The sequence below is a fragment of the Ceratosolen solmsi genome, unplaced genomic scaffold (assembly GCF_000503995.2).
Source record: "Ceratosolen solmsi marchali unplaced genomic scaffold, CerSol_1.0 scaffold7, whole genome shotgun sequence".
NCBI lineage: Eukaryota > Metazoa > Arthropoda > Insecta > Hymenoptera > Agaonidae > Ceratosolen > Ceratosolen solmsi.
Window position 1 is genome coordinate 16,284,499 of NW_011948413.1, and position 25,738 is coordinate 16,310,236.

A 25,738-nucleotide genomic window follows, 5' to 3' on the forward strand; every position below is an offset into this window, starting at 1 on the left:
TCTTCCCAAAGCATTTTGGGCTCTCGGTCCCTTTCTTCTCTCCATGCTCTCACAGCGGCATCTCTCCCTGACGCACAAACGAGTAATTAACTATCTCAGCGAGGGACACGTGTTCCCACCCTTCCTTCTGCACAACCCACCCACCCCTTGACCCGCCCGTCGCTCGCTAACAGTCGCGATCTCTATCTGGCACTCGGCTACGGGGCTCATGCTTTTGCGCTCCGCTTCTCCGACATCGCCGCTGTTTGCACACACGCTCTTATGTTAATTTAGCTTAACGCCCGCCGAGACCCTCGACCGTGGCACGAGGATGTGGCAGTGACTGAGGGGTGAAGGGGAAGCAAGAGTCTCGCTTACGGCTCTTTGCTGTTATACGGTACACATCCCGAGGTCGACTTCGAAAATTGCGCTCTTGGCCTTATCCCTTCGTGCTACGAAGGCGGTCGCTCCACGCTCTCGTCCCCATGTTTTTCTCTTTACGGTGTCTGGGATGATGTTGCAATGTGTTTGGCCAATGGACGCAGATACGTGTCCTGTGTGGCTAGGGCATGTACGTTCGAGCGAGCGAGAGGTAAAGTCTCACGAACCGGGGTAAACCTAAGTTTGCTCAATTATCGGATGAGTAATGCTAACGCGGTAAACAAATAAAACTAATATAATTGAAGGGGGCATATCATGATGTTCCGAAAATCGGATTTCAGACACGAGCAATAATTTATGTGGTTAATTGTGCTTATTGTAGCTTAAGGAGCGCGCCTGTAAAAGAAAAAGTCATTACTCGTAGCAACAACTCTTCTGGTAGTATAATAATAGCATTTTTCATTCGTTTCTTCAACAATCTCGCTTATCGAGAGAACAATAAATAGCGCGTAAGGATTCTTTATGCACTCGTGCCCTCAAACAATTGCATAAAATCCATCGATACAATACTGTTGTTAATTCGTCGTGTAATGAACGTGCATAAAGAGCGCAGGGGCATAAATGTAGAGCTCACTTAATAAGTGCGCCCGTTATTTGCCAGGACAACAGGGCAAATAAAAGAAAAGGTAAAAATCAATTCAAAATATGTTTTTTCCCCGTACTTCCATTTTCTTCATAATTTTTCGAGTGGTTATTAACGACGTTAAAGGTAAAAGAGGCGAAGAAGAGAGATATAGTGAGAGTGAGTAAAACGAAAGAGAAATAAAAACGCGGCGTGCTCAAATGCGGGAAAAAAGTCCTTGTTCGGAGTCGAATCGCAGCCCGCGCAACAAAAGCCAAGGGGAAATCAAGCACGAGCTCAGATGAGGGGGCAGTCCTTTCATTCCTCGAATAAAAATAAGATTAAATTTGATCCGTCATTGACGTGCCGCTGTCGGTCACGTGAGAGCCCAAAGCCGGCAATGCGGATGAATGAGAAGTATTGGTCCTGAATATGAAGTGGAGGCTGACCCGCGCCGAGCCGAAAATAAAGGGCCATATGTAAAGCAACAATGGGAGCTATTATCGAAGAGAATAGGAACGGCTGCGAGCAATAAGTGCTCTTTTATAATAAAGTCAAGTTGTGTAGTTGGTTACTATGACTAGCCAATATAATAGGTTTAGCTCCGCACTATTTTCACTTGCAATTACTGTAATAACGTCGGGAATACAACGTTATTTAATATTTGTCGGACTGTTTATTTTAAATTAAACCACTGGCTATTAACTTTCAAACAATCTCATGGCCCTTGCAAAAACGCACACTGTCCTTATCTAATTCATATACCACCAATATTATTGATCTTACTCATTATTTACGCGCGCGTGTTGTAGACTCCGTTCCAACAGCTAGGACGGTATTATCATCGTCATAAAATGACGAGAAAGCATAATTTTTTTACGCGGAAAAACGAATCGAATCATTGACGTACGAGGTGGGTCGAGTGGAGGAAGACACGAAAGTAGATGCTTTTCAGCGCTCAAAAACAATAATTCGCCAGTGCCTTAAATCCAGCCATTGAAGGGTCGTGGGGTAACCGCAGGCATGAAAGCAAGTCATGAACGTGTTAATGCCAAGCGCGCAATGAATGTACCTGCCTGCCGAGGAAATATACCAGCGTACCGCACAGACATTCAAGCGAGTGCGAAAGGTCTCCCCCCGGAGCAACTCCTACCAGGGTTAATTTCGAATTCTCGTGAGCCCAATCGTCGCGGCATTGAAAAGTACGTAATCCGGTGCGATATCCATCCGTCCGACCCTCTCGAGCATCTCCCGTTCATTCCAAGCAGAAAGACAGAGGAGTTTGATGCCTGTGTCTGCAGTTTCCCCTTCACTCACTCAATTCGCAGCCTTCGGGATTTGGAGAGGCTCGTCGTCAGCCGGGCTTTCGACAAACCCCCGCCCGTGCAAATATTTGCCGGATGTTCGTTGCCGCTCGTTCGTTCATTCGTTCGTAGTGGAGCCGCGAGGCTTGACGTCGTCATGGATACCGTCGAAAAACGTTCAAATATTTGCAGCGAGGAGCACCATCGGTAGCGCGTCCGTTCCCGTTTCTCTTTCCCCGCTCGCTAACCAATTCCGCCTCATTCTCCATTGCCCGACGGCCTATCGCTTACAAGAGTTGCTCAGTCGATGACAGCGCCATCTACATTCCCTCCCTGTACCTCTCGGGATAATTGCATCCGTCCATCCATCCTGTTGCAATTGTTTCTTTCGTAATGTATGCTAGACACTCGGCGGGTGCGAGGAGCGTGGAGTAAAAGGTCGCGGGCTGCTCTTGCGAGCCTGATGAAACGATTTAAAGGCTGGACTGTGCAATAATTGCTTTTTCAGGTGCGCGCTCCTGTTTAATCAAGCGAAGCTTTTCAATCATTTCTGTGTACGAGCGGCTGATTGCCAGTATAAAAAAGTATGGGAATTATGGGTTGTGGAAGTTAAATTTTTATTCCCGTGCAATTAGCATTTGTCAGGCAACCTGCAATATTCTTCGGCAATCATACCTACGATAATCTGCACTTGGACAGTGAGAAAAGCAATTCTTAATGCTTGAGAAACAAAAATTATTACTCCATTTCAAGGATTATGATTGATTAAATGTTTCTCCTCCCCTTTCGCCCCTACAAACGACGGTAATTAATTTAGGCGCGAATAAAAGTCCCTTGGAATATTTAATAGACTACCATAACCAAAATACTTATTTGATTTTTTGATTAGTCATGAAGATTCGGCAATGATTAATTGGTTGGATAAGATGCGTACCAATATGAAAGGCAAAATTACGCGGATTTAAATCCGCTCTCATCTTTGGCCCTTTTTTGTGCCTCTAAAAGGAAAGAAGAGACATAGATCAAAAGAGCTAAAATCGAAGTTGAGAGAAGGAGAGCAAATTGTAATACATGGCGGTGAGTGCTAGAGTGGAAATCGTAGTTTAGCGTGCGGGGTCATAAACTCGGTTATTCCGCAATGTTATAAGGGTGAACACGAGAGGGGTTACGGGGAGGCGAGGGCGGCAGAAGCACAGTTACCTCTGTGGGCGCCTATAATGACCGGGTAGTACCTGCCGGCGAATTTATCTCCGGCATTCATCTTCCCATTAGCGGTGAATAATACTCGCGGCGTTTATGTGCCAATTTTCCATTCGACGCTCGGTCAACGGCGTCGGGCTCACCTCCATCTCCACCTCCAAAGCCACCACCACCACGACTACCGCCACCGACATGTCATTATCATCGTCATCATCGTGATCATCGTGATCATCGTCGTCGTGGTCGTCGTGGTCGTCGTCGTCGTCGGTGTCATTGTCATCGTCATTGTCGTCATGATTGTCCTCGTCATCATCGTCATCGCTATCATCACAATCATCGTCGTAGCCGTCGTTATTATCAAAATTATCATCGTCGTCGTCTACGTCGTCGTCATCATTACAATCACCTCTGACGTCAATGCCGCCGCCGTCGCAGCCGTCGCCACCGTCATTCAGGCGAAACCATTTTCTTAGGACGGACCGCGATCGATTGTCGCTTTATCGCTCGAGGCGGACAGATCGCGCTCTCGCTCTCCCGTACACTACATAGGAGCGAATTATGACAGTAAGCAAGCGAATTAACCAATGGAGAGGTAAGGCGAACAGAGGGCCAGTAAGAGATGGAGAGAGAGGGTCTTCAAGGTGATAAGATTCATATTAAAAATTGGCGATTAAAGATTGAGAGATCGGAATTTGTGATGATGAATTATTCAACATCAATTGAAAGATATTGTTATTTAAAATATTATATCGATTCGATTGCTACTTTTACAGACGTATTTTATTACTTTTGAGACAAGGAATATCGATAAATAATACGGTTACCTTTTTTACGAATAAATACAAGGCGCGAAATAAGGGCCAATACAAAAGTGCTCGTATATCTCTGTACGTTTTGCTGCCAGTCATGTCTTGAGAAAATTCGACTAGAGGCGGAGCAGCCAAACCTTGCTTAAATAACCGTGCTAAATAGAAATCAAAACATAACATCTCGCGGTGGTGTAATAACGCTTACAACTTCGACGGCAAAAATTAAGAATAATGAATGGCGAGGGTCGTAATAGGAATTGGGATAAAGGAAGGGGACTAAAGGTTTCGCACTCGACCCGCGTTTTCTTGCAAATCGGAAGCAAGTATCAGCTTCTTCCAAATGATCAATCGACGAGAGCTGAGAAGGAAGGGGCACAATTTTGCGTAATTAAGTGCCGATCGATTCGCGTGTTCAATTACTTCGATTAAACTTATAATAGTCAGTGTAGACCCACGCTCACTACATAGGCGCGCACACGCAAATGTGGCTAACGTATAATAAAACATTCGCCATGGTTAACACATATACAGGCGAATGTCTAGATACACCCACCGAGACATACGGAATTTTAAAAGCACGAGATTCGATTTCTTTTACGATAATTCATCTTTTTGTTTTCCACAGTCCTCGTTTTTGCACATTTCACAGGCGGCTCGACGCAATTATAATATAACATTGCTTACAGCTTTTCGGAGAGTTGTACAATGAAAGAGCAAATAAACTGACCGGAGAGTGCTTAGTAATTTAAAATAGTTTTTTAGTATAGGCTAAAAGCGATGATCGGCATGTGTTGATAGCTCGGCATTAATCGCAGAAATGTATGTTACCGTATATTGGGACCGGAATAGCTTCTTAAGAAGAAAGCAAAAATTTTTTATAATAGAAATGGTGTTTTGTATTTTAAATTATTTTCTGTTTTTAAAAAATTAAAAATTTATCCCGGTAGTGTATAATATCCTACATATATATGTCGAGCAGTTCTTGGAGAAATAAATGGAAATGGAATTTATGGATTCGAGGAAGAAATTTGCACGCAAAGGCTTTAACACGGTATCTTGACATTCCGCTCCAATTAGAGAAAGGCATCGATTTCGAGTTGAAATGGCTACGCCAACTAATAAGCCTAAAGACTCCCGAATTTTTCGATAAATTCTTGAATAGCCTCGTTTACCGGTCAAGGTTGATCAAATCGTCTAACAAAATCGTGAGCAGAAATTGCTTGTAGGGTAGGGGCATGGCAATGTCATTGGCGAGCATGTGGGGTGGGGAAAGGGAGAAGGAGTAAGGTGTCAAGCAAGAGAGTTATTCTTAGGAAAAACATTCCACCGATCGTCCACGCCAACATTGTTCGGTGCTGTACTGCATGCGAGACACGCGCCGAATGCGACGACGACAAAAAAAGAAGAAACGCTTGGTTTTTTTATCTCTTCCCCAAGTTTTTCACTCGCGTCAAGCTCATCAAACAAACGCTCACGCACACATAATACGCTCTGGCGCATTATAAACACTCCCTTGGCTGCAACGCCGATGTAATCGTCGGTCGGTCGCCCACACGGGCCCGTAAATCAGCGACTCGAACGACAACAACCGCGAGCAGTTTAAAGTGCTTCGAATACGCGCAAGTGAGAGACACACAGAGAGAGTGAGGGAGAGAGAGAAGCGCATTTATTCTCGGGTGCGTTGAGCGTGGCGGAGGCTTTCCGCCGCCTCGAGTGTACGAGCCGTTCGTACACGCGCGCACACTCGACATGCATTTTTCACCGTGCAATTATCGCTCTTAACGATATATATTCCCGATACAGATCGGTTGCGAATGAGCAAGCGTTAAGGTAGTGATGGCGAGGGGCGGACCTCGTAGGGGGGATGGAGAATGGTCAGTCAATTAATTTGATTGAGAATACTGCACAATGGGGAAATGCGCAATGCCGCGGTTCTTTTTTCCACGTGGGCGTTTCTCCTTTACACCTTCCTTCTCCGCCTCGGCCGTCGATGGCGTCTAGATAACCATTGTTTATTTTTCTTTTTGGTGCTCGTAATTATTGATAATATACTCGCTGGAAATTATGTTGGGGTGAATAAGAGACTGTGAATGTTTTCATTTTGTCACGGAGATAAAGTGCTTTCCAAATAGATCGTTTCATTAATATTCTACCATTGATTTATAATATTTTTTACTGACACGATCGCTTTTTCGAGTGGCTTTTATTATCTTATATAATAGCAATGGATATTATTGCAACTTGCAACTTACAACAAATTGGTCAGTCGGGATACCTCCCTAATTATCCCTTCACTCCTTGAAGACTTATCTTCTTTTTTTTATTGCACCTTTATCTTGGCTTAAAGATAAATCGAATTAAAAGAATACTATCGGTAATAACCCGATAACTTTGTAGGGCTCAGAGCATCCCAGAGTGGCGAGCTCGCCGTCTGCTTTATATCGTAATAATGAAAAACAATGAAATTGATGATCCGCCTAGGGTCCGTCGCTCTCTCGTCCCTTTAACATTCATCCTTGAGTCTCTTGTTAAGCGAAAATAAAGCACGTGCAGACTCTGCCTTCCTTCGGAATTTTCGTTGTTTGCTCGCGCTAGTTATAACTTAGGGGGAGGGAAAAAAGTCTCAGGGCAAAAGAGGAAAACGCGCGACGCCTACTGATTAAATTGAGAGGAGAGCGAAAACAGTTGAGCGAGCGAATGAGTGAAAGAGAGAAAAATGAAAAGAGAGAGAAACGCTTAGGGTTCGAGGCACGACAAACTGCCAGTCCTAATGCCAATTAGTGCCATTCTACCGGTCGCTACTACCGACGCACAATCCCCCAAAGGCTTCCCTCCGTTTCGCTCACTTTTTCTTTTCCTCTTAGCTGGATACGCGAGGCCCTCCTTTTCCTTCTCCTCTTCTTCCTCGTCCTCCTTCTCCTCCGCAACCTCCACCACCGTCTCCTCCACCTCCTCCTCCTACTTCTCATCATCTCTTCGTCTCTCGGTTGCAAGGGCGAATTAGCCCCGAATCGGGCAAATTTTTTTATATTCCCCTCATTTCTTCGGCTAATTGTATAATACGTTCGTCTCTCCTCTAACCCGCTGACTCAAAACTCACAGTGAACAATATGGCGAAAAATGAGAAATAAAAGTGGGAAATAAAAATATATATGACACTGAGCTGTAATACATTACCAAGAGCAATTAAATGGAGTCCAGACATACTGGCGTTTGCCACGGGAATTGATAACGATGATGTGCTTATCGCACCAAAAGCACACTTAAACTTGGAATGATTTTCCTCCTACTTCGTTCGTAAAATTAATTCGGGTTTGAATGAATTTCTTATCCAGTTGGTTTTTCAACTCAAATAAAGGTAAAGTTATTTGAACAAACTGATTAAATACAAGTCTTCCTTCCTGCAATCTGAGATGACGACTTTGGTTTGATTTAACTTTTGTTAAATTGCTATTTAAAATTATTAAGTCTAACGGGAATTCTAACGGAAAATAAAACTTTCAAATCTAATATAAGCCTACATAATGTATTAATGAATTTTTTTAATGCTTGAAAAGCTGTGTAAGTCATTATTAGTAAAATTCGCTTCCACTAATTAGGAATCTATTGCTGTTTATTGTAACTAGTAATTGTGATCGAATATACTTTTAACACAAATATAATGACTAATAAAATTAATTATTTAAGATCAATTAAAATTTTGTATTATGTTGCAAGCATACTACAATTTGCTTCATAACAATGGCAATATTTTCCCTATGAATGTATTCTCTACTCTCTGACAGTTAATAGAACTTCTCGACTGTATTTGCTAGCTAACGAGAATAGTATGGGTGCGACATTAGCGTGTTAATGCATTGCTACAATCGTGAATATATTGCATGCAGTATATTAGCAACATCGAGAATCCAAGTGTTAATAATGCCTTAGTATTAACTTGCACATTATAGATGACATACGAACCAATTATCGTTTTGCTAATAATTTATATTACTATTGCTCAACTATTCAAACTTATCTAGAATGGAAAAAATATATTATACAATAAAAATAATATTAATCGGTGTAATTTAATATCTCAATGAATTTGAAGGACCAATTAAGTATAAATGAATTAGTGGCAAAGAAATGCCACTATTATATCAGCAATTTAGAATTTTCAAAATGACGAACAGTTTATGCAAAAGTAGCGATCAACAATCAACGGGTTATATTGTTACCACATAAAGCTCTGTATAAACACTTGGACGAACAAGGAAAAGTTGACGGGTCGCGCGGAAGAAACGGTCCATCGAATATCAGATAGCTATACTAAATATGAGAGAGGAAGAAAAAGTAATAGAGGAGGGAGGAGGAGAAGAGGGAAGAATTCTTGTGCAGCACCAGTCCCTCGATTTTCATGGATGGTTAGTCGCGCCTTCGGTTATCTCCGCCCTCTACTCCACCAACTCGTCTCGCCTTCTAACTCGGCCGGATAAAGGTCGTTTTTCGCTGGCTCCGAGCAACACACTTACATACACGCAAAGACAAGCCATATCGATGGCTAATGTAATTTTCGCAAAGGCTCGCGGGCAAGAACAAACGCGTCGACTGTTAAGATGAGCGAAAAGTCCACTTCTCAAGCATTAAGTATCGTGGGAATCGATAATGGCTTATTTTTTCAGAGCATTCATGCGCGAGCAAATTCTACCATGTTGGTCGACGAATACATTGTATGCAAAATCGAGAGAAATTCAGCATGGGGTTGAAAGATTTTTTTTAATTGGCCCCGACGTCTGCAATTCGGATATATGAAATCAAAATATCATTAAACGAGTAATATAATGGGTGTGGGCCCAAAACGTGATAGGTATTTGTGAATTCAATGGGCTCGACATTGATGTCTAAATTACTAAATTACCTTCCCAGCTTTGTTATCGCTTCAAATTTAGTGTGAAAAATGAACGATTTTTATATTACTTTCAATTAAAATGATAGACTCGCTATTATTATAACTCGACAAGTAATATATATTATTACATTTGTAGCTGGTTCTATTAGCACATCCAAATGTAGATGTAATTGCAAAGAAAATTCAATTTTTTATGTATTTATACTCGAAGTGATTTTCTTACTGGGTATTACGTTATTTCCTTGCTAATGGCACTTAATTTTAATCAACGAATACTCTAATGACCAATTCCACGATGAAATTTTCCAATATTCCTTTTCCATTACTATTCTACCGCACGCGCTCTTGCGCACATGCACGCACGCACACATTAATTTTTTATTTGGGAATAAGTAATATTGCCGTAAATATACTTCTAAACTGATTATGAAAAACAATATAACCAATTATAAACTGATCGAAGAGCTATACTTAAAAAGAATCTTGGTAAAACGAAAATTTATTTCTTTTCAAACAGTGACACAAAAATTATAACAATATTAATATTAACTACTTAATTAAACCGAAAATTCTAAATAACTATGTAAATGATTGACTTAATAAAGTAATAGGCAATTTCAGTTTCTTTCTACATTATACAATGAAATTTTTTTATTCGCAAGTTAGTGAATTGTAACACGATTTAAAATTATACGAATTAATTTTTAGATCGAGAATTCTAATTATTATCAGACATAAATTTTCTAAACGATAACGAAATACTTTTCGACGAACGAACTTGTCTTTATAAATAAATCACTAGTAATACATTTGTTAAAGATATAAAAAAACCTATGCGTTAAAAGACATAGAGAAGGTTACATTAATGCTTATGGCTATTTTTATAAACACTAATGACATTCACATTTTTTCAGAAAATATATTAAATAAGGAAATTAATTTTAAGATTGTTATTATTCAAGTCTATAAGATAAATTTAACACATAGATAAAACAAATAAAGTTGAGTTTGTAGCAATGCTACAATATTATTAATTTGTTGAATGAAAGATGATTAAAACTTAAATAAGAGTTAACTGAAAATATTATATAAATAAACATGCACATGTAATACTAATGATTTTTGAAGATTAATTTAGTTTTCAAACTCTTTCTGCAGTGCAGGATAAATCAATTTTAGAAAACCAGTCGTCAAAGGGTGAAACTTTTAAGAAAATAAGATTATTAACAAATTCTAAACAAAAGTTCGGCGATCCTTACCGTACAACGTCAGCGGGCTCGACAAAATCTTAGACAGACGTAGATTCATAAAAGTTTTATTCTTAAAGCATTAAATATATTCAAGAAGCGATACAGCGTTCTTTCCCTTTTCCATTACCCTTCAGAATTTAGCCCTGAGCTAAAAGTATGCCATAACATTTTGCTAATATATTTCGTTTCTCTCTCTCTCCCTCTCTCTCTCTCTCTCTCTTCCTCTTTCTCCGCTAGACGAAATCTTGACTTGTAGACAAGTACGTGTATCCCTGTATTTTCATGAAACTCAATTGAAGGCTCTGAACTCCCACGTATCAGCTATTGAGCCAACCCCCAACAATGTATACATATAGATAAAGAAATGTTCTCAAATTGTAAACATCGTAAAAGTTTCAATTTAAAGAAAATAAAAATCGCCAATTAAGATAATGGGCTTCAAATACACATAAGCACTATACTTGGAAAACAGTAAAATTATTTTTATCTACGAAATTTCCATTCACTTTACTGAATTACTTCAAAATCTTTTTATCTATATCCCTTATTTCTTACTAGCAGTGACTTTGGTTTTTCACCCAATTTCTTTCAACCCAGTATCCCTTTTTTAAATCTAAACATAATTGATTCCGAACTTATTTTAATCTAAATTTATTCGTCATCTAAATAAAAATACTGCGGAAAGGAGTGAAAGTAACACAATAATGACCACTGCATCAGTACACGCCATTTGTTATTAGGTAACTCCTATAATCAACTGGGAAGGTAATCATTAAGAGACAACAGTCAGTCATGCGTTTTTTCTGGACCAGGACGAAATATTGTACTTCTCCTATTGCCGATACCGACCTGCCACATAGAGTATATAAAAATTACGTATTTGTATCTACTTCAATTAACAGTATTTCGCTTAAACATACTTCAGTTACTTAATTCTTAATGTTACGTACTATTCTTAAGTTTTCTACGCTGTTGATTGTAACTAATACGTTGATCGCGACAAATTCTAGATTTCCCAAATGAAATAGCAAAAGCAAATAAAGATTATATCTTTGAAAGTGGCGAAACGGGGAAAGAATAGGTCGCGGGCAAGTATCCTACGGTTGGCTCCAATAATAATAACCACATTCTTGTCATAAGTTAATATTTTTCCAACTAAAGCTCAAGTTTGCGTTTCACTTCCTCTACGAGGAAGCAATAAAAGGCAGCGCCTAGCAGCCAGAAACCGGGAGGGGGAGCTCTAGAAAAGAATAAAACGACGACGGCGGCGGCGGTGGCGGCGGCGGTGGCGGCGGCAACAACAGCAGTCGCGACGCTAAGAGCGAACTTAGCGCTCGAGGTAATTCGAGAGTTATTTAAACGAGAACGAGAGAAACACCCAGAACGACGGAGTTGCGATAGTCGCTCTCTTTCTTCCCTCTCTGCTTTGCACGTACATTCCGAGCGGTTGTAAGCGTTGCTGACGTAAATACAATTGCGACCCGAGCACAATAGCTTATGTCCTGAACGCTTAGCGAAACCCTCTTGACTAAAAGTGTGTACCCCTTACACCTCCCCCTTGCCGCGCAGTTCAGCCAGTATAGCTCGTGAGCGCACACGGTGTATAAAATGATGGAGACTGGGGAGAAAAGATATGGCCTAAAATGGCCTAGAGATAAAGCAGGGGGAATCGAGGTAAGGGGACTGGGCAAAGCTGCAATAGACCAATACCCATTGTAACCTGACGCTTTAAGTGACGCTCGATTTATCGTTTAAGAGGATATGATCGCCATCCATTGTTTGTCTTATTTGTACTTTAAAGGAATAAATATTTAATGACGCACGTGAAAAGAAAAACGTATTTGCGGGAGTTGTTCAATTCCTTTGAGATACTAATTTTTTTTACCAATTGTATTTGGCATCGGGAACATCTTTTTCAAAGCCTGAATATAACGAGATGTATAAGTTTTCATGGGCTATCGAAACAAATATATTTTCAATTTGCTTCATGGTTCGGAACGAAAGTGAACCAATTACGATTTCATGGAAATAGGAATAATTTCCATATAATAATCTCTAATCTACACAACGAGATGCTCTACACATTTTTGCGATTATCCCTAATAATACAATCGGTTTAAAGTCATTAGCAAGAATAAATTACGGCCAGCATTGTTCGCCAAGAAAAATATAATGTAGCTACAAGAATTATCGTTTAACAAGCAAGAAAAATTTTTTAACAATTGCTAAGTCAATAATTATTTTAGAAGCAACAGCTTGTTTGAGAATATAATTGTTTCCACAGCCTTGCTTTGACTACTGTTACACACCTTTTCTATAACAAAACTCATCACCTAAATAAAATAAAAAAAAATTCTTACGTTCACGCGTTAAGTCTTGTTCAAAGTAGCAGGGCTCAACTTTTGAACTCCGCTGTCGATGGAACAAAATGTCGCGCTAAAACGATTATTGAAACACGAACAGTCTTTGCCGCAAAAGTGCGTAGTCCCATCTATAAAAATACGATAAATTTCCCAGTAAAGCATCGCAGAAAAAAGGAATCTAGTGTGAAATTTAAATCGTTCCTAGTACTGCCAGAAAATTCAAAGAAAAAGCGAACGTTATAAGAGAGATAAAAAAGGAACAAGAAAGGGCGAGTACAAGGAATAGTGTCGGGAAACCACGAGGGATAAAGAACGAAAGAGAGCGTGAAGCCCCCCCCCCATTCGCTCTCTCGCTCTTTCTCTTTATCTGGACCCTCTCCCCTCTCCCTTTCCTAGTGGACCAATTTACTGGCCTCTTAGACTCCACGGGTAGGTAATGCAGTGGTGCCGTACGCCGTACCCTCTGGGTCGTTTCCGGCTATTGTACCGTTGCCGCGCTCGTCGAGGGGATTATTTTGGCGGGAAAAGGGATTTCGTTTCGGCCTTAGGTCCGCGTTTAGGACCCCCCCCCCTTCGCCGTCACATTCCCCGCGGCCCTTTCACCGAACGACTCACGCCCCTCAGAGCCGGGCGGCTTATTGGCTCAGCACCTGCCATCGAGCCAGCTTAATTTTCTTTTTGCACCGTCGTTTCTTCCTACCTCACTCTGTACATGCATTAGTTTGTGCACGCGTGCACCCTGCTGTGCTCCTTTTCTCGCCTCCTTGTCACCTCGGTAGTCGCAGGGGAAGGAGACACACGGTCAAGCGAGATTTTCAACACCGCAAAAAGTCACGTTGTTTATTGTTTATCTCCTAGGGCTAGGGATCCCTCCCCTCTCTCACTCTATCTCATTCCCTCTCATTCTATTGTAAACTAGATGAAATGCTTTTCCCACGCATTAGGACCTCTCACGTACGTGATTTTTTTTACTCTCTCTCTCTCTCTCTCTCTCTCTCTCTCTGTCTTTTCTCTCATCGCTTTGTAAATTACTTGTATTACTCGTCATACGAATTCGCTTTCTTATGTATTCCCGGTACTACCGAAGAAATGGAAAAGAGAGAAGAATATGTATAATTCATTGGCAATACTTTGACATTGGATTTTGAAATCTCTTATGTACTTTTCAGTGAAAAGTAGCAAAATTCAATAGTTTAAGCAAATAAATATTCAATAATTAAAACAAACAAATAGCGGAAAATTTTGTTAAAATACGACCTAATAACGTATGTTTCAATTTTAAAATAAATAAATCAAGGCGATGATCAACAATTGTACAATTATTAATTTTGTTACTTTATTATTACAACTATTCGATACTACAAAATATAACTAGTATTTTATTAGATGATTGATAAATAAAATATGAAGTTTTTGACAATACTGTAATTACTGTTTTATTTCTCAGCAAAAAGAAAAACAATCAAAATATATCAAAGTAAATATATTATGTAAATATAGAAATGAGATACATAGAAAGTTTTAAAAGCTTATCACCTTCAGGAATATTAAATAGGTATGTTAAAATGACTAATTTAATAACATAATTTATAAAACTGTGAAACTTGATTTATACCATTCGGAATGCAAACAATATAAAAACTTCATTCTTAAAGAGTATTGATTGATTAAAATAAAAATAATAAAAAACTTAATTATTATCTATTATCATCGTGGGCATAAAACTTAGATTTGTTAAAGGCAAAATTAAATACTATTAATACTCTAAAAATACTTCAATTTATATCACTTTTCTTCTTTATTTTAACACGTACTATCTTACGATATTTTTAAGTTGAAAAGTAATAAAATCTATTACAATTCTACAGAATATCATTAAGTAGTTATTATCGGCAAATATGTGATATAGATAAAGCATTTATAGTCATAAAAGTTCTAGAAAGTTTTTAAAAATAATATACTTAATGTAGCTTCTGAATTGTAAATATGTAATTCAAAATTACAAAAATTATGAAAATTATATAAAATGTTATTATATATATTTAAACAACGCATTAATCATGAATAAATCATAATTCTTTTGTATAAACAAACTTGCAAGCAATTATAATCGTGATCGTTAAAAAGTAGCGAAAAATAAATATTTGCTTAGTGATTGGCAAGCCTTTTCGTTTTGGCATAAGTTTACTTACATACACTCGTGTATATCTACTATTGCTTCAGACCTTTTCCTCATTTCCCATGAACATTATCATTTTATGACTGTTTATGAACAAAAATATAATACATGAGTTCATGCATGATGAGTTTTAAACAAAAGACTTGGGTGAAAAAGGAGTTATAATAAAAGATTATATATATTTTTTTTTAATTTTACAATGTTTAATATATAAAAAAAAATATCTTCCAATATAAAAAATGGAACATATAATTTAATTTGAATAAGTTGTATACAAAATATTGAAATATATATAATCATAATTAATAAAATAAGTAGTTTTTATCGAACAAACAAGTTGTATATTGCATTACGATTATCATCATACTTTACTCGCGTTCTTCTCAAAGAATTATATATTATTACAAATGCGCTATCTCACATTCCCGTAGATGGCGCCACTATCTAACTTTGCAGGTAAAAACTTTTCCATGCAATTAATAGGGCAAACAGTAATTTACAAATGCATTTACAAACATTTCTATGAATAAATTTGGCTAAATTTGGAAATGAATTAAATCTAGCTTTGTATTATTAATTATTTAAGATGGATAATATAAAAAATAACGGATTTGCTTTCACTGAAAGTGTATGACGGAGTCAGTTTCAACAAGCTTTTGTATATTCATAAGTAAGCCCAGTCTAAGAGCGCACGAGTATACTTGATCAGACGTGACACAAATCATTGTTGTGAACGCTTGTGTAGCCTTATACGCATGGAACACCTTCGACACATACAATACTAATACTCTACAATAGGGCAAGGTAACTTGCTGAGAAAATACTACAACTAGAATTAGGTAAGAGAAACCCTTATTTTGCACAAAGTATTTTTTTAGATTTACCTACTTGATTCATCCTTTAAGCAGTATAAGGAATGAAGTAAAAAAGAAGAAAACTTGTACTACTAAATATTAATATTTTAAGGTATAAATATGTCGCTTAAAAGTATCAATATTTGCCGAACACGAGTCGCCTTGTCTACCTAAATCTCCATCTCATCTCCCCTTCTTTTTTTACTGTGAAAATGTGCTCCACGTTAATGCTACGACTACTTACTCCATCTTTAACCGCCTGTGAATATTTATATCTTATAATACATTAAAAGGCCTTATTCGGAATTTCTGTCCTCGTTTAATCACTTCATAGCTGGTCAAACGGTTATCCAGGACAAAAATTGTGCCTTTTCCCAGGAAATTATGAATATAAATCATTTATTACGTCACCATAAAATTTTATTCTTTTTAAATTAGCGTATAAAATTACTTTAGACATTTTACTTTATCTATTTCGTTAAATAATAATTTCATGCAGCGTGAGAAAATTTATTACAAATATACATTATTTTCGTATGTCATTCGAATATTCAAATTTTATAGCACTTATACAAGTAAACTTCTTAATGTAAAACTTAAACAAGTAAGTTCCTCGAATCTATTTTAATGTTATGCACAAGGTGGTGACCTTTCTCCTTTCGCACTAACGTTACCAAACATATCACTTTTCGTCTGCCTTTACTATCTGTAATTCTCAAGTAGACAGACACTCTAAAGGTAGTTAGTTCATCAAAATATCTTCAATACTCATAAGAAGGGGAGGCAATAAAATTTAAATAGCAAATCCCAAATCCTTTACCTAAACATTTGTACTTAGTACAAACGAGCCCCTAAGAATGGAAATCTCGAGAACAAAAAGCCTTACAAGAATCAAAAAAGGTGCATCAGAAGAAAAGGCAAGAGTGAGAAATATGCAGATAAAAAAGGCAACATGCTATACTAATCATTACCCCTACTTACTGGGCAACAGTCCTTTCACGGCCCTTTACGTTCCTCGATTGTGTCTATATATACACATTGTCATTTTCGTCGCGCCACATCCGGCATAACGTGCAGTTAGGGTGCAGATCGGGGTGGTGGGAAACTCCCAATTCAACCCCACGCTGCCGACATTATCATTACCATAATCATTATTTGTACGTAGATGGATCTTTCGGGGCCGCTAAGTCGAAGCCGTTTAATTTTCTCTGTCGCTCGATTTTTTCATCTTTTTGTATTTGACTGGGCATTCAGGAGAGGGCTGAGCGGGGAGGGGCGAAGAAAGAAAAAGGGGAGCCGGGCGAAGGGTGACCCGAGTAATTTTGTGCAAGGGCACGAACGGATATTGACTCGCGTCGTGAACATGGTTTTATCGTTATTGTAGTTAGGGCGCACGTGCGCCCGTACTTTCCGATGTTTACTTTCACGCAATACGACGGTGGTTCGCGTAAAAATGACTCCGGGATTTGATTGCACGAGCCTTTTCGGTTTTATTATTTCTTTCGACTCTTTTCATTTTTCTTTTTTCTTTCTCGACCTCTTCAAGGGAGGCCTGAATGAGCGCGCGCCCTCGAAGCTTAACCTTCGATTTCTCACTCTCGTATTTTAGAGAAAGAAAGAGGATTAACTGGTGAGCATTTGTAAATATTGTGCAAAGCCACGATTTGTGAAATGAAATCCTAGATGACTGCTGAAGCGACGCCTTCCATATTTTTCAAATTTTCGTTCAGAGCTACTCGCGTACTGCATCATCAAATGGAAAAAATCGCTATATTCGCTAAAACTTATTCTTCCGTTACCTTTAAAACAAACTACAAAATGAAGGAAGCATGATGTTTTGTAAAAGATATCCACGGCAACTTCCTCTGAAAATAATTCGATAAATATAAAGCAATGAGCTCGTATTAGTCTTGGCCACACAAAATTCATCGCGCTTTCCCAACCCACATCGGCGCTTCCCCTAAAAATCAAAGAAATCTCTCTCTCTCTCTCTCTCTCTCTTCCTCTACTCCCTCCACGCGCACATTAGTGCTGTGTATGTGATCAGGGGTTAAAAGAAATTTGGAGGGGATGAATCTCGAGTTGGATGATCGCACGTCACCCCGCAATCGTTTCGGCACCCGAATAATCCATGCCATTCATCGTTGGGCCACTGGCGCGTGACCATCCTTGTTCTTTCCATGCTTTATCTACCGATTACGCAATGTGCGTTCATAAGTCGTTTTCTCTTTTGCAACCCTACGCGTTTATCCCTCGCCCCATCTCAGGAACAGCTTATTTTTGGACTGGATCTTGATTGCCTCTCTCCACTTTTACTTTTGTTTTTCATTTGCGATCGAGGCTCAGCTCACCGACAACACCTAACGATCTTTTTTCTCTATTTTTTATGCAACCCCGTGCAAAAAGCCATAATCTTGCTGATTAAGAAGGATTGTTTTCCCAAAAATAATTTTAAAATTATTTCTACGAAAAAGTCTATATACATATATAAAATGGTGCTTTAATTTCAATGGACAGACGCGCGAGAAGTGTTCTTATCTTCTTATTTGTATTAGCAGATATATGGCAACTTGTGCATGTTTCTACGTATATTCCTCTACTATTTGTGCAACTACTAATAACTCTTAGATATCTAATCGTCGAGCTAAAAGTTATGCTTTGAAAGTTCCTTTTTAGACTATGCACGAATACAATTGGAATCTCTATCCTAACTCCATCTGAAGCGAATCCTATAATAGAGGGCAACATGCAATCAACGAATAAACAAAATGTCGCTTTATTTTCCTGGCACTTTGAAGACTTGGATAACAATGGCCAATTACATTATTATTCTCGATGCACACTTTTTTAGATAATTTGAAAATGTATTTCTAATTCATAGGGATATGAATGGCGCCCCATCCGCCTAATAATAATCATGTCAAAGTATAAAGCATTTTCGATTGACGCGTTACTCCCGGCTATCGTCCACTCTAAGTATATCCCGCGGTCCTTTATTAAGAAGCAGCGAGTTATCCGATGGCCATTCACCGCTCCTCCCCATAATATGGCATCCTCGGGTGGTGATCGGCGCGTCGCATCCCGAGGGACACGTGCTGCAGCTCCTGCTCGACACGTGTCCTGGGCGCTCTGGCGCAGCCTCCGATCGTGGCGCCGCTGCCCGTCCGCCTGTGTACTTAGGCGTATTATGTGCCTGGGAGCGAGTCACGTGGCCCTATACAACGATAGATAGACGGGCACGGGGCTCAGAGTCGTGGGTCAACTTGTACTACCGCGTTGCTGGTGGGCCGTACGTGCGCACTCCGTTGTGCGCTTTAAAGCGCTTGTCAGGGATTTAGCCTTTTTGTCCCAATGTAGCAGGGCTTGCGAAAAGAATGGTAATGAATCACTGATTTATTGATTGTTGGCGGGGACGTGCTGGCGAGCGTGAGGCGAGAGTTTCGAGCATTATTAGCGATTGATATTGGTAGAAGAGTTGAAAATCCTTAATTTGAATACAAATTGAAAATAAACACTATACAATGAACTTAGCTTCCGACACAATTTGGTTTCGTACAGTTTTGAATTTAATTTTATGTTGATAACAACAATGTTGATGATAATAATGACAATGTCAATTGCAACATTCAATAATAATGATAATAATAATAATAACAATAAGTGAGTATGTGTATTAAGACAGGCGTATAAACTTACTTAAACGAATGCGTTACTCTTATAGTAGTGATGAGATAATTACAACATTTTTTAATCAATCCTTATTGACGTAAGTTCTTTTACAAAATGAACAAGAATGTAAAACGTATCGATCTTCTTATAAAAGATATATAAATTATTTTATTATACGGAAATATTTGTATTCAAACATTTAAAGTACAGTTTGTAAATCTGCAGTATTTTTTAAAAACAAAAGAAAAAGAGAAGAATCAGTCAAATGGCAAAAGTCACAAATTAAAAAGTTTGAGAACAACATCTTCTAATGCTAAATATCCTGATTGGAAATAAACGTAAATTTAATAACATTTTATTACACGCGCTTATTACGAAGGTATCGTTTAAACAATATTATAAAGATTCATAAGTTATATATCTCAATTTTTAAGCAGTTTAATTACATGCTTTAACCCTAATAACATTATATAACTGGAAATGGATTTTCTTTTTGGGTTGTTTTCCCAATCTGAACGAAATCGGATTTCTCCTGATCAAACAGAATTTGATGATAATAACCGCATGGTTGGAAAGATCGTGAAAAGGCTATTGTAGAATATTCATAGCACACAAAAGAGGTATTATCGCAAAGCGTAGACTGATTATCGTATTATTGCAACATCAAGACATTCATCCGTTTGTTATACTACTTTCATATTTTTAAAAATTAAAAGATTAAAATATTACCCCATCATTAATACTTCTCTATGATATTACAATAACAATGATACACACCACAAAATTTCACAAATTTTATAAATCTGTATTGCAAGAGAAAAGAAAAACATGCAATTAATCTATCAAGTATAAATACGTTATTAAGAATTGAAATAAAAGGATTCAGGAAATGCGAAACAATGATTTTCGACGATTTAAGTAATCTCGAAAAGCTTAACAGTTAAATTGAAAATATAATTTATTATCCTTCATCACAACGAGATCAATATATCATAAGGATACTTTTAAACTGCTACACGGCCGATAGGTATCTACATGAGATACGCCTTAAAAAATTATTTATGAAGTTAATATGCTTATTTAACAGTCACTTTCGAATTCAGTTTTAAACATATTAGCTTAAAATATTGCATTTTTTTAATTCTTTCAATATAATGTTTTATTACATCACAGAATTATTTTTCAATGTATTAAAATAATTATTGACTTCAGTATAAGAAGAATTAAAATTAAAATTAAATTTTTTATATTCAAAAACTTTTTAATATCTTGACATAATTATTGGCTTAAATACGTAAAAATGGAAATGTTATTATCATTAATTACAATAAGTATTAACCTTTAAATTTTCACATCAATATATTTTTAATTTCGCTCGGCACGTAAGAGAATAAGGTGAGGATAACGCGAATACAACAATGATAATATAAATAATTACATTTATTTAATTCTATCTACTGCTTAAATCAATAAATACTATCCCATTTGCTTTTATCCATTTTGCTACAATGGCGTCATTACAAATGAATACTTTTTTTTCAATTTGTTTAGTAAATGTTATCTAATCCAATTGAAAAACGTGTCACCTTTAAACTGTATGGCACATTATTATTTTTCATTTTATCAAAATGTTTTCCAGCATTTTTCCTTGAACGCTTGCTAATTCGTATTGCAAAAGAACATTTATCGCTTCACATTAAATTATTCTATAATTTCAACATAAATTCTTTAATGCATTTATAACAACTAATATTTACTATTTAATATAACTGACTTAATACCGATTCCGGTCATATCAGAATAATCTACCTATTTTTCTTAGAAAAATGGTATATAATTATATGTTTATATTGCTGAAGTCGAGAAAAACAAATGACTAAATTTTCTTTAGGTCTGTGAACATAATATTTGTGTTGTAAATACGATCAGCGATGGCATAAATAATGAGAATTTAAAACGTTTTACAAATAACTTAATAATAACTTTATTAATAAGATTGTAATATTATTATTGTAATGTTTACACGATGCTTTTGCTATATTGTGAAATTCTGACAAAGGTGTATGGAAAATCTTATCTACATTAATTCAAAATATTTCAGATATATAGAAAATTTATATCTTTATATCTTTATAATTTAATCAATAAACGGAGCCGAATAAATTCTTACGCATAAATTCTTACCGATAATTTTGTACGCCAATATGGTAAAGCATAGGACTATGTTTTTTTATATTAACCGATATTCCACAAAAATCTAATTCAAATCAAACGGAAAGCCATACAATCGATCTTTAAAATAATGTTCTCATCTTGAAAAAAAAAAGAAAAAAACCAGGAAAAAATGCGATGCCGAAGACAAGTACTAATAACTGACAGGTGATGGAATTATTCGTTAAAAGTCCCTCTTCGATTAGCGATTAGATAAAAGCTTGAATGCCGGTACAAACAATTGTAACGATCGCGGTTGTTCCGGAGAGTTCGTATTACGTTCCGTGTATGCGTCGGTACCGCGCCTTATTGGTCCCAACATTACTACTTTGTAACGTATCAAAGAATCACGTGCATTAGCATTAATAAACCTTCTTTTCTATAGCAACAATTCCAGTCAATAACGGGCCAACACGGGCATTGAATACAAACGCTACGATCGAGTTAATACCTGTACAAAAATAGAGAGAAGGAGGGAGCATCGTCAGAGAGTAGGGGGCAATGAGAAAAAAGTATTTAAAAAGACGGAGAGGTAGTACCGACAATGTTTGTAAAAGAGCAGTCTAAAGAAAATTATGCAGAACAAGTAGTGGCATCGGTAATTGTCACGACTTTCGGTTGCACACATATTAATGCGCTCGCGCCACCGCGTAGCCAAGTAGTCGGGCGAGAACCGCTGGTTGCAGTGTATCGGTTAACCTCGCCGAGACCATAATATCGCACCTGGCTAAATATCTATCTTCGGTCTCGCTCCCCCTTCATTCGCTCTCTTGCGCACACACGGCAGGCCATAATCGTCGGACGTTAAATTTCTCTCATTTTCTCTCCCCGGCTGACGCTAATGCGCGTGTTTATGCATGCGGCACTACAGTGCTATAAACAGGCTCTTTAAACGCGCATTACCAGCTCAATGTAATGAATCTTTTTCTACGGCCAATTGTTTTTCATATTTCGAAGAAAATAATTGTCAACGGCCTTTGCTGCTTTACTATACTGTACGACGGTTGAACTAGATGGAGTAAGATGTGACCTCGGCTATGAAAATATTCGATTCCGTGTATTTCGCCTTATTGATATAACAGCTGATTGCGGAAGAAATTTATAATATTTCATTTCGGTTTCGCTAATTGGAAGATAAAAGCCTTTAATAAATTTCTTACATTACGCGCCTGTAAGACGAGGAGGTATGCGTACACAATAGAGAATATTTTATCTTGAATTAAATTTATAAAATATAAATTAATAATTTCGATGTGAGGAATTTTGTACTTCTTGAAATCTTCCAATTTCTAGAGTCAGTGGTTATATAAATATGGGTTGTAAAGCTAATTTTTAAATAAATACTTGTATAAGTAGCACTTATGTAACGTGATAAAACATTATAATCTATTCATTCAACAGGAAAGTCGCAATTTTAGTAAAATAGCTTCGATAAACTTTGACATACTTCTGTAGTCATGTGTACGTAAATTTTATCTGAAAATCCAATATTTTTCATAGTAAACACAATATTCTATTCGCAGAATAAACTTTGTGTTAATATTTAACATCGTTTATTTGTTATACAGTATAACAATTTCGAATATACACAGTGAATTTGAAATTCAAACATTGCTTTATTTCAAAATCAGATTATGTAAGAGGGAAGGGGGTGAGGAGGGGGAAGGGGAGCCAGTGAGAGTTGAAACAAGAAAAGTTATAAGTACTGTGGTTGTAAATAAGCATGGATTGACTAGTTATAGCTACAAAAAAATGTGTGCAAAAAATAGTGGCAAAGTAATTAGTAGCCAATGGTTTTTATTATTAAAAAATAAATCAATCATAATGATAATTAATAATTTATTTATAGCAACCACATACGCTAATTAATGTTGTAATTTATGATTCGTAAATGGAACAAGCAAGTTAAAAAGGAACATTTATTAATAAAGGGGAATTAATTTTTTTTTTTTTTTTTTTAACGATAAATAACTATTGAAATTATGACTTTTATTGTACCTATGAAAGTATGCTTATAATATAAGAATTCGTAACAAATAGAAAATGTAAATAACGCTTAATTCGAAATAAAAAGAAGCAAGATTATTGATAATTTAACATTAAAAAGCCGTTAAAGATAACATTGTCGTTAACCTAAATTTAATAAATTGAGTGCTTTTTACATTTATTTTATGATTCAAGTATTTTCTTTTTTGCCATTGGCTGGAAAGAAAGACACGATGTCTTTTTATTTTGACACATTACATAGTATGCTCTTCCTCCCACCAATGAATTTATGAATTGTTGATTTATGAAAACAAGGTTAAATGCGAGGTTTATGATACCTATGTTTAATGGATTCTTTTTAAATAGTATTGCAAACAAAAAGCTTAAATTCCTCTAGAAAAATATAACGACGCATCAGCAATGTTTTTACAAAATGTATAAAGTGTTTTTGTTAACTGTATAGCAATTTTTTATGTTGTAAGATTTTATGACTCTTGTTAACTTATTGATTACCGAACTGTTGCTGGTACAGCGTATTGTTATATTATAAATATCTATAGACATTTCGACACATGCGAGTTTTTATTAATTTCGGTAAATACGGTGTAAATCAATATAGACAGAAACCATTGATTTTGAGAAAGTCATCGTTCCCTTTTTCTTTTCTAAATTTTTTTCCTCTTTTTTTTCTTTTTTTATTATCTTTTATTTTTTATTTTTAAGCAAACACAGTACTTTTATAGGATCGTGAATTATAATTGATGGATTTCGCTGTGCTTCGAGCACTAATGCCTTAAATAAATATTGAAATAATTATCAATCCAGCTTAGAAATAATGCTCAAGGATTGAGTCTTTTAAGCGGCTTACTCGGTCCGTAGCTCCACTTTACGACATTACAGCAAGCAAAAGTTGTACACGGTATTATTGATTAGCAACAACCGATATACTGATTTACGAACTATGTAATAGTATAGTAGTAGTATTACCAGTATTAGTATTAGCATTAGTATTAGTATTAGTATTAGTAGCAGTAGTGGTACTATAGTGGTATCAGTAATAGCAATAGTAATAATGATGAAACTAGTGACAGTAACAGTGAAGGTAGTAGTAGTGGTATTAATAGTAATTGTAGCAGTGGTGGAGATAATAACCGCAGCATCAGCAAGAGTACTAAAAGTAGTAACAGTAATAGTTATAGTAGTATTAGTTGTAATAGTAATGATACTGGTGTCAGAGGCACAGAAAACAAGAGTGAAATATCCGTCCCCGACAAGCAATTAATAAATGGCGCAGCCAAGGCTTGTGAAATCTGATAAAAGCGTCACATGGCTTGAAATATTAAAAGTCGCGATCAGTCTATAACTACTTTAAGACAACGTAATTGTGACCAGACTATCCTTGCTTATAATAGGCCCGTTGTGCTAGCCGTCATCACAATGGAAAGGGAGAGCGGGATGTCATCAACCATATAGAGCTCTTTCTACTATCACTGAGATTATATTCGTCCCGTACGACAAAACGAAAACAGAAACGGCCCAATGAAAACCGTTAATCACCATTCGTACACCCTCGCCTTCCGTCCCTCTACGCGCCGACGTCGCCGCCACCGTCGCATATACACCACACCATCGCGCCCGACGACGACCCCGCAAGTGCCTCCTAATAATCGCAATTTAACCTCGCGCGCGCGCCATTATACAACTCCACGAGCTCCGACGCACACATGACGGATCCTCGACATGTATAAGAACCTAAGTATCCACTTACCGGATGCCTAGCAGCTGCAGCGGCCGCCACGGCGGCCGCATTGATTCCGGCGCTCGGATACATTTTCCCACTCTCTCTCGGTCTGTTTTTGGCCGTGCACGGGCCTCTTTCTTTTCAGTTTCGTTCTCCTTCGCCTTCGCCTCCGCCTGTTCGTGCGCCTTTGCCACCGCCTCTACTGCAAGATGAAAACACCGCTACTTGAAGGACGAACTCCTTCTGGGGTGCGATAAGCGAAAGCGAACAACGTATCCGTGGATCTCAATTCGCCCGAG

General features: G+C 37.4%; 1 protein-coding gene across 4 annotated transcripts in view; it reads right to left on the reverse strand.

Annotated features, from left to right (window-relative positions):
- LOC105367561 (protein groucho) overlaps window positions 1-25,550 on the reverse strand; it is a 169,149-nt gene extending 143,599 nt beyond the window's left edge. For all 4 annotated transcript variants that reach the window (XM_011506320.1, XM_011506319.1, XM_011506317.1 and 1 more), the window contains exon 1: window positions 25,467-25,550. In XM_011506320.1, coding sequence (XP_011504622.1) covers window positions 25,467-25,529 — 63 coding nt within the window. In that variant the 5' untranslated portion in view covers window positions 25,530-25,550. The remainder of the gene's footprint in view (window positions 1-25,466) is intronic.
- Between the last annotated feature and the right edge of the window lie 188 nt (window positions 25,551-25,738).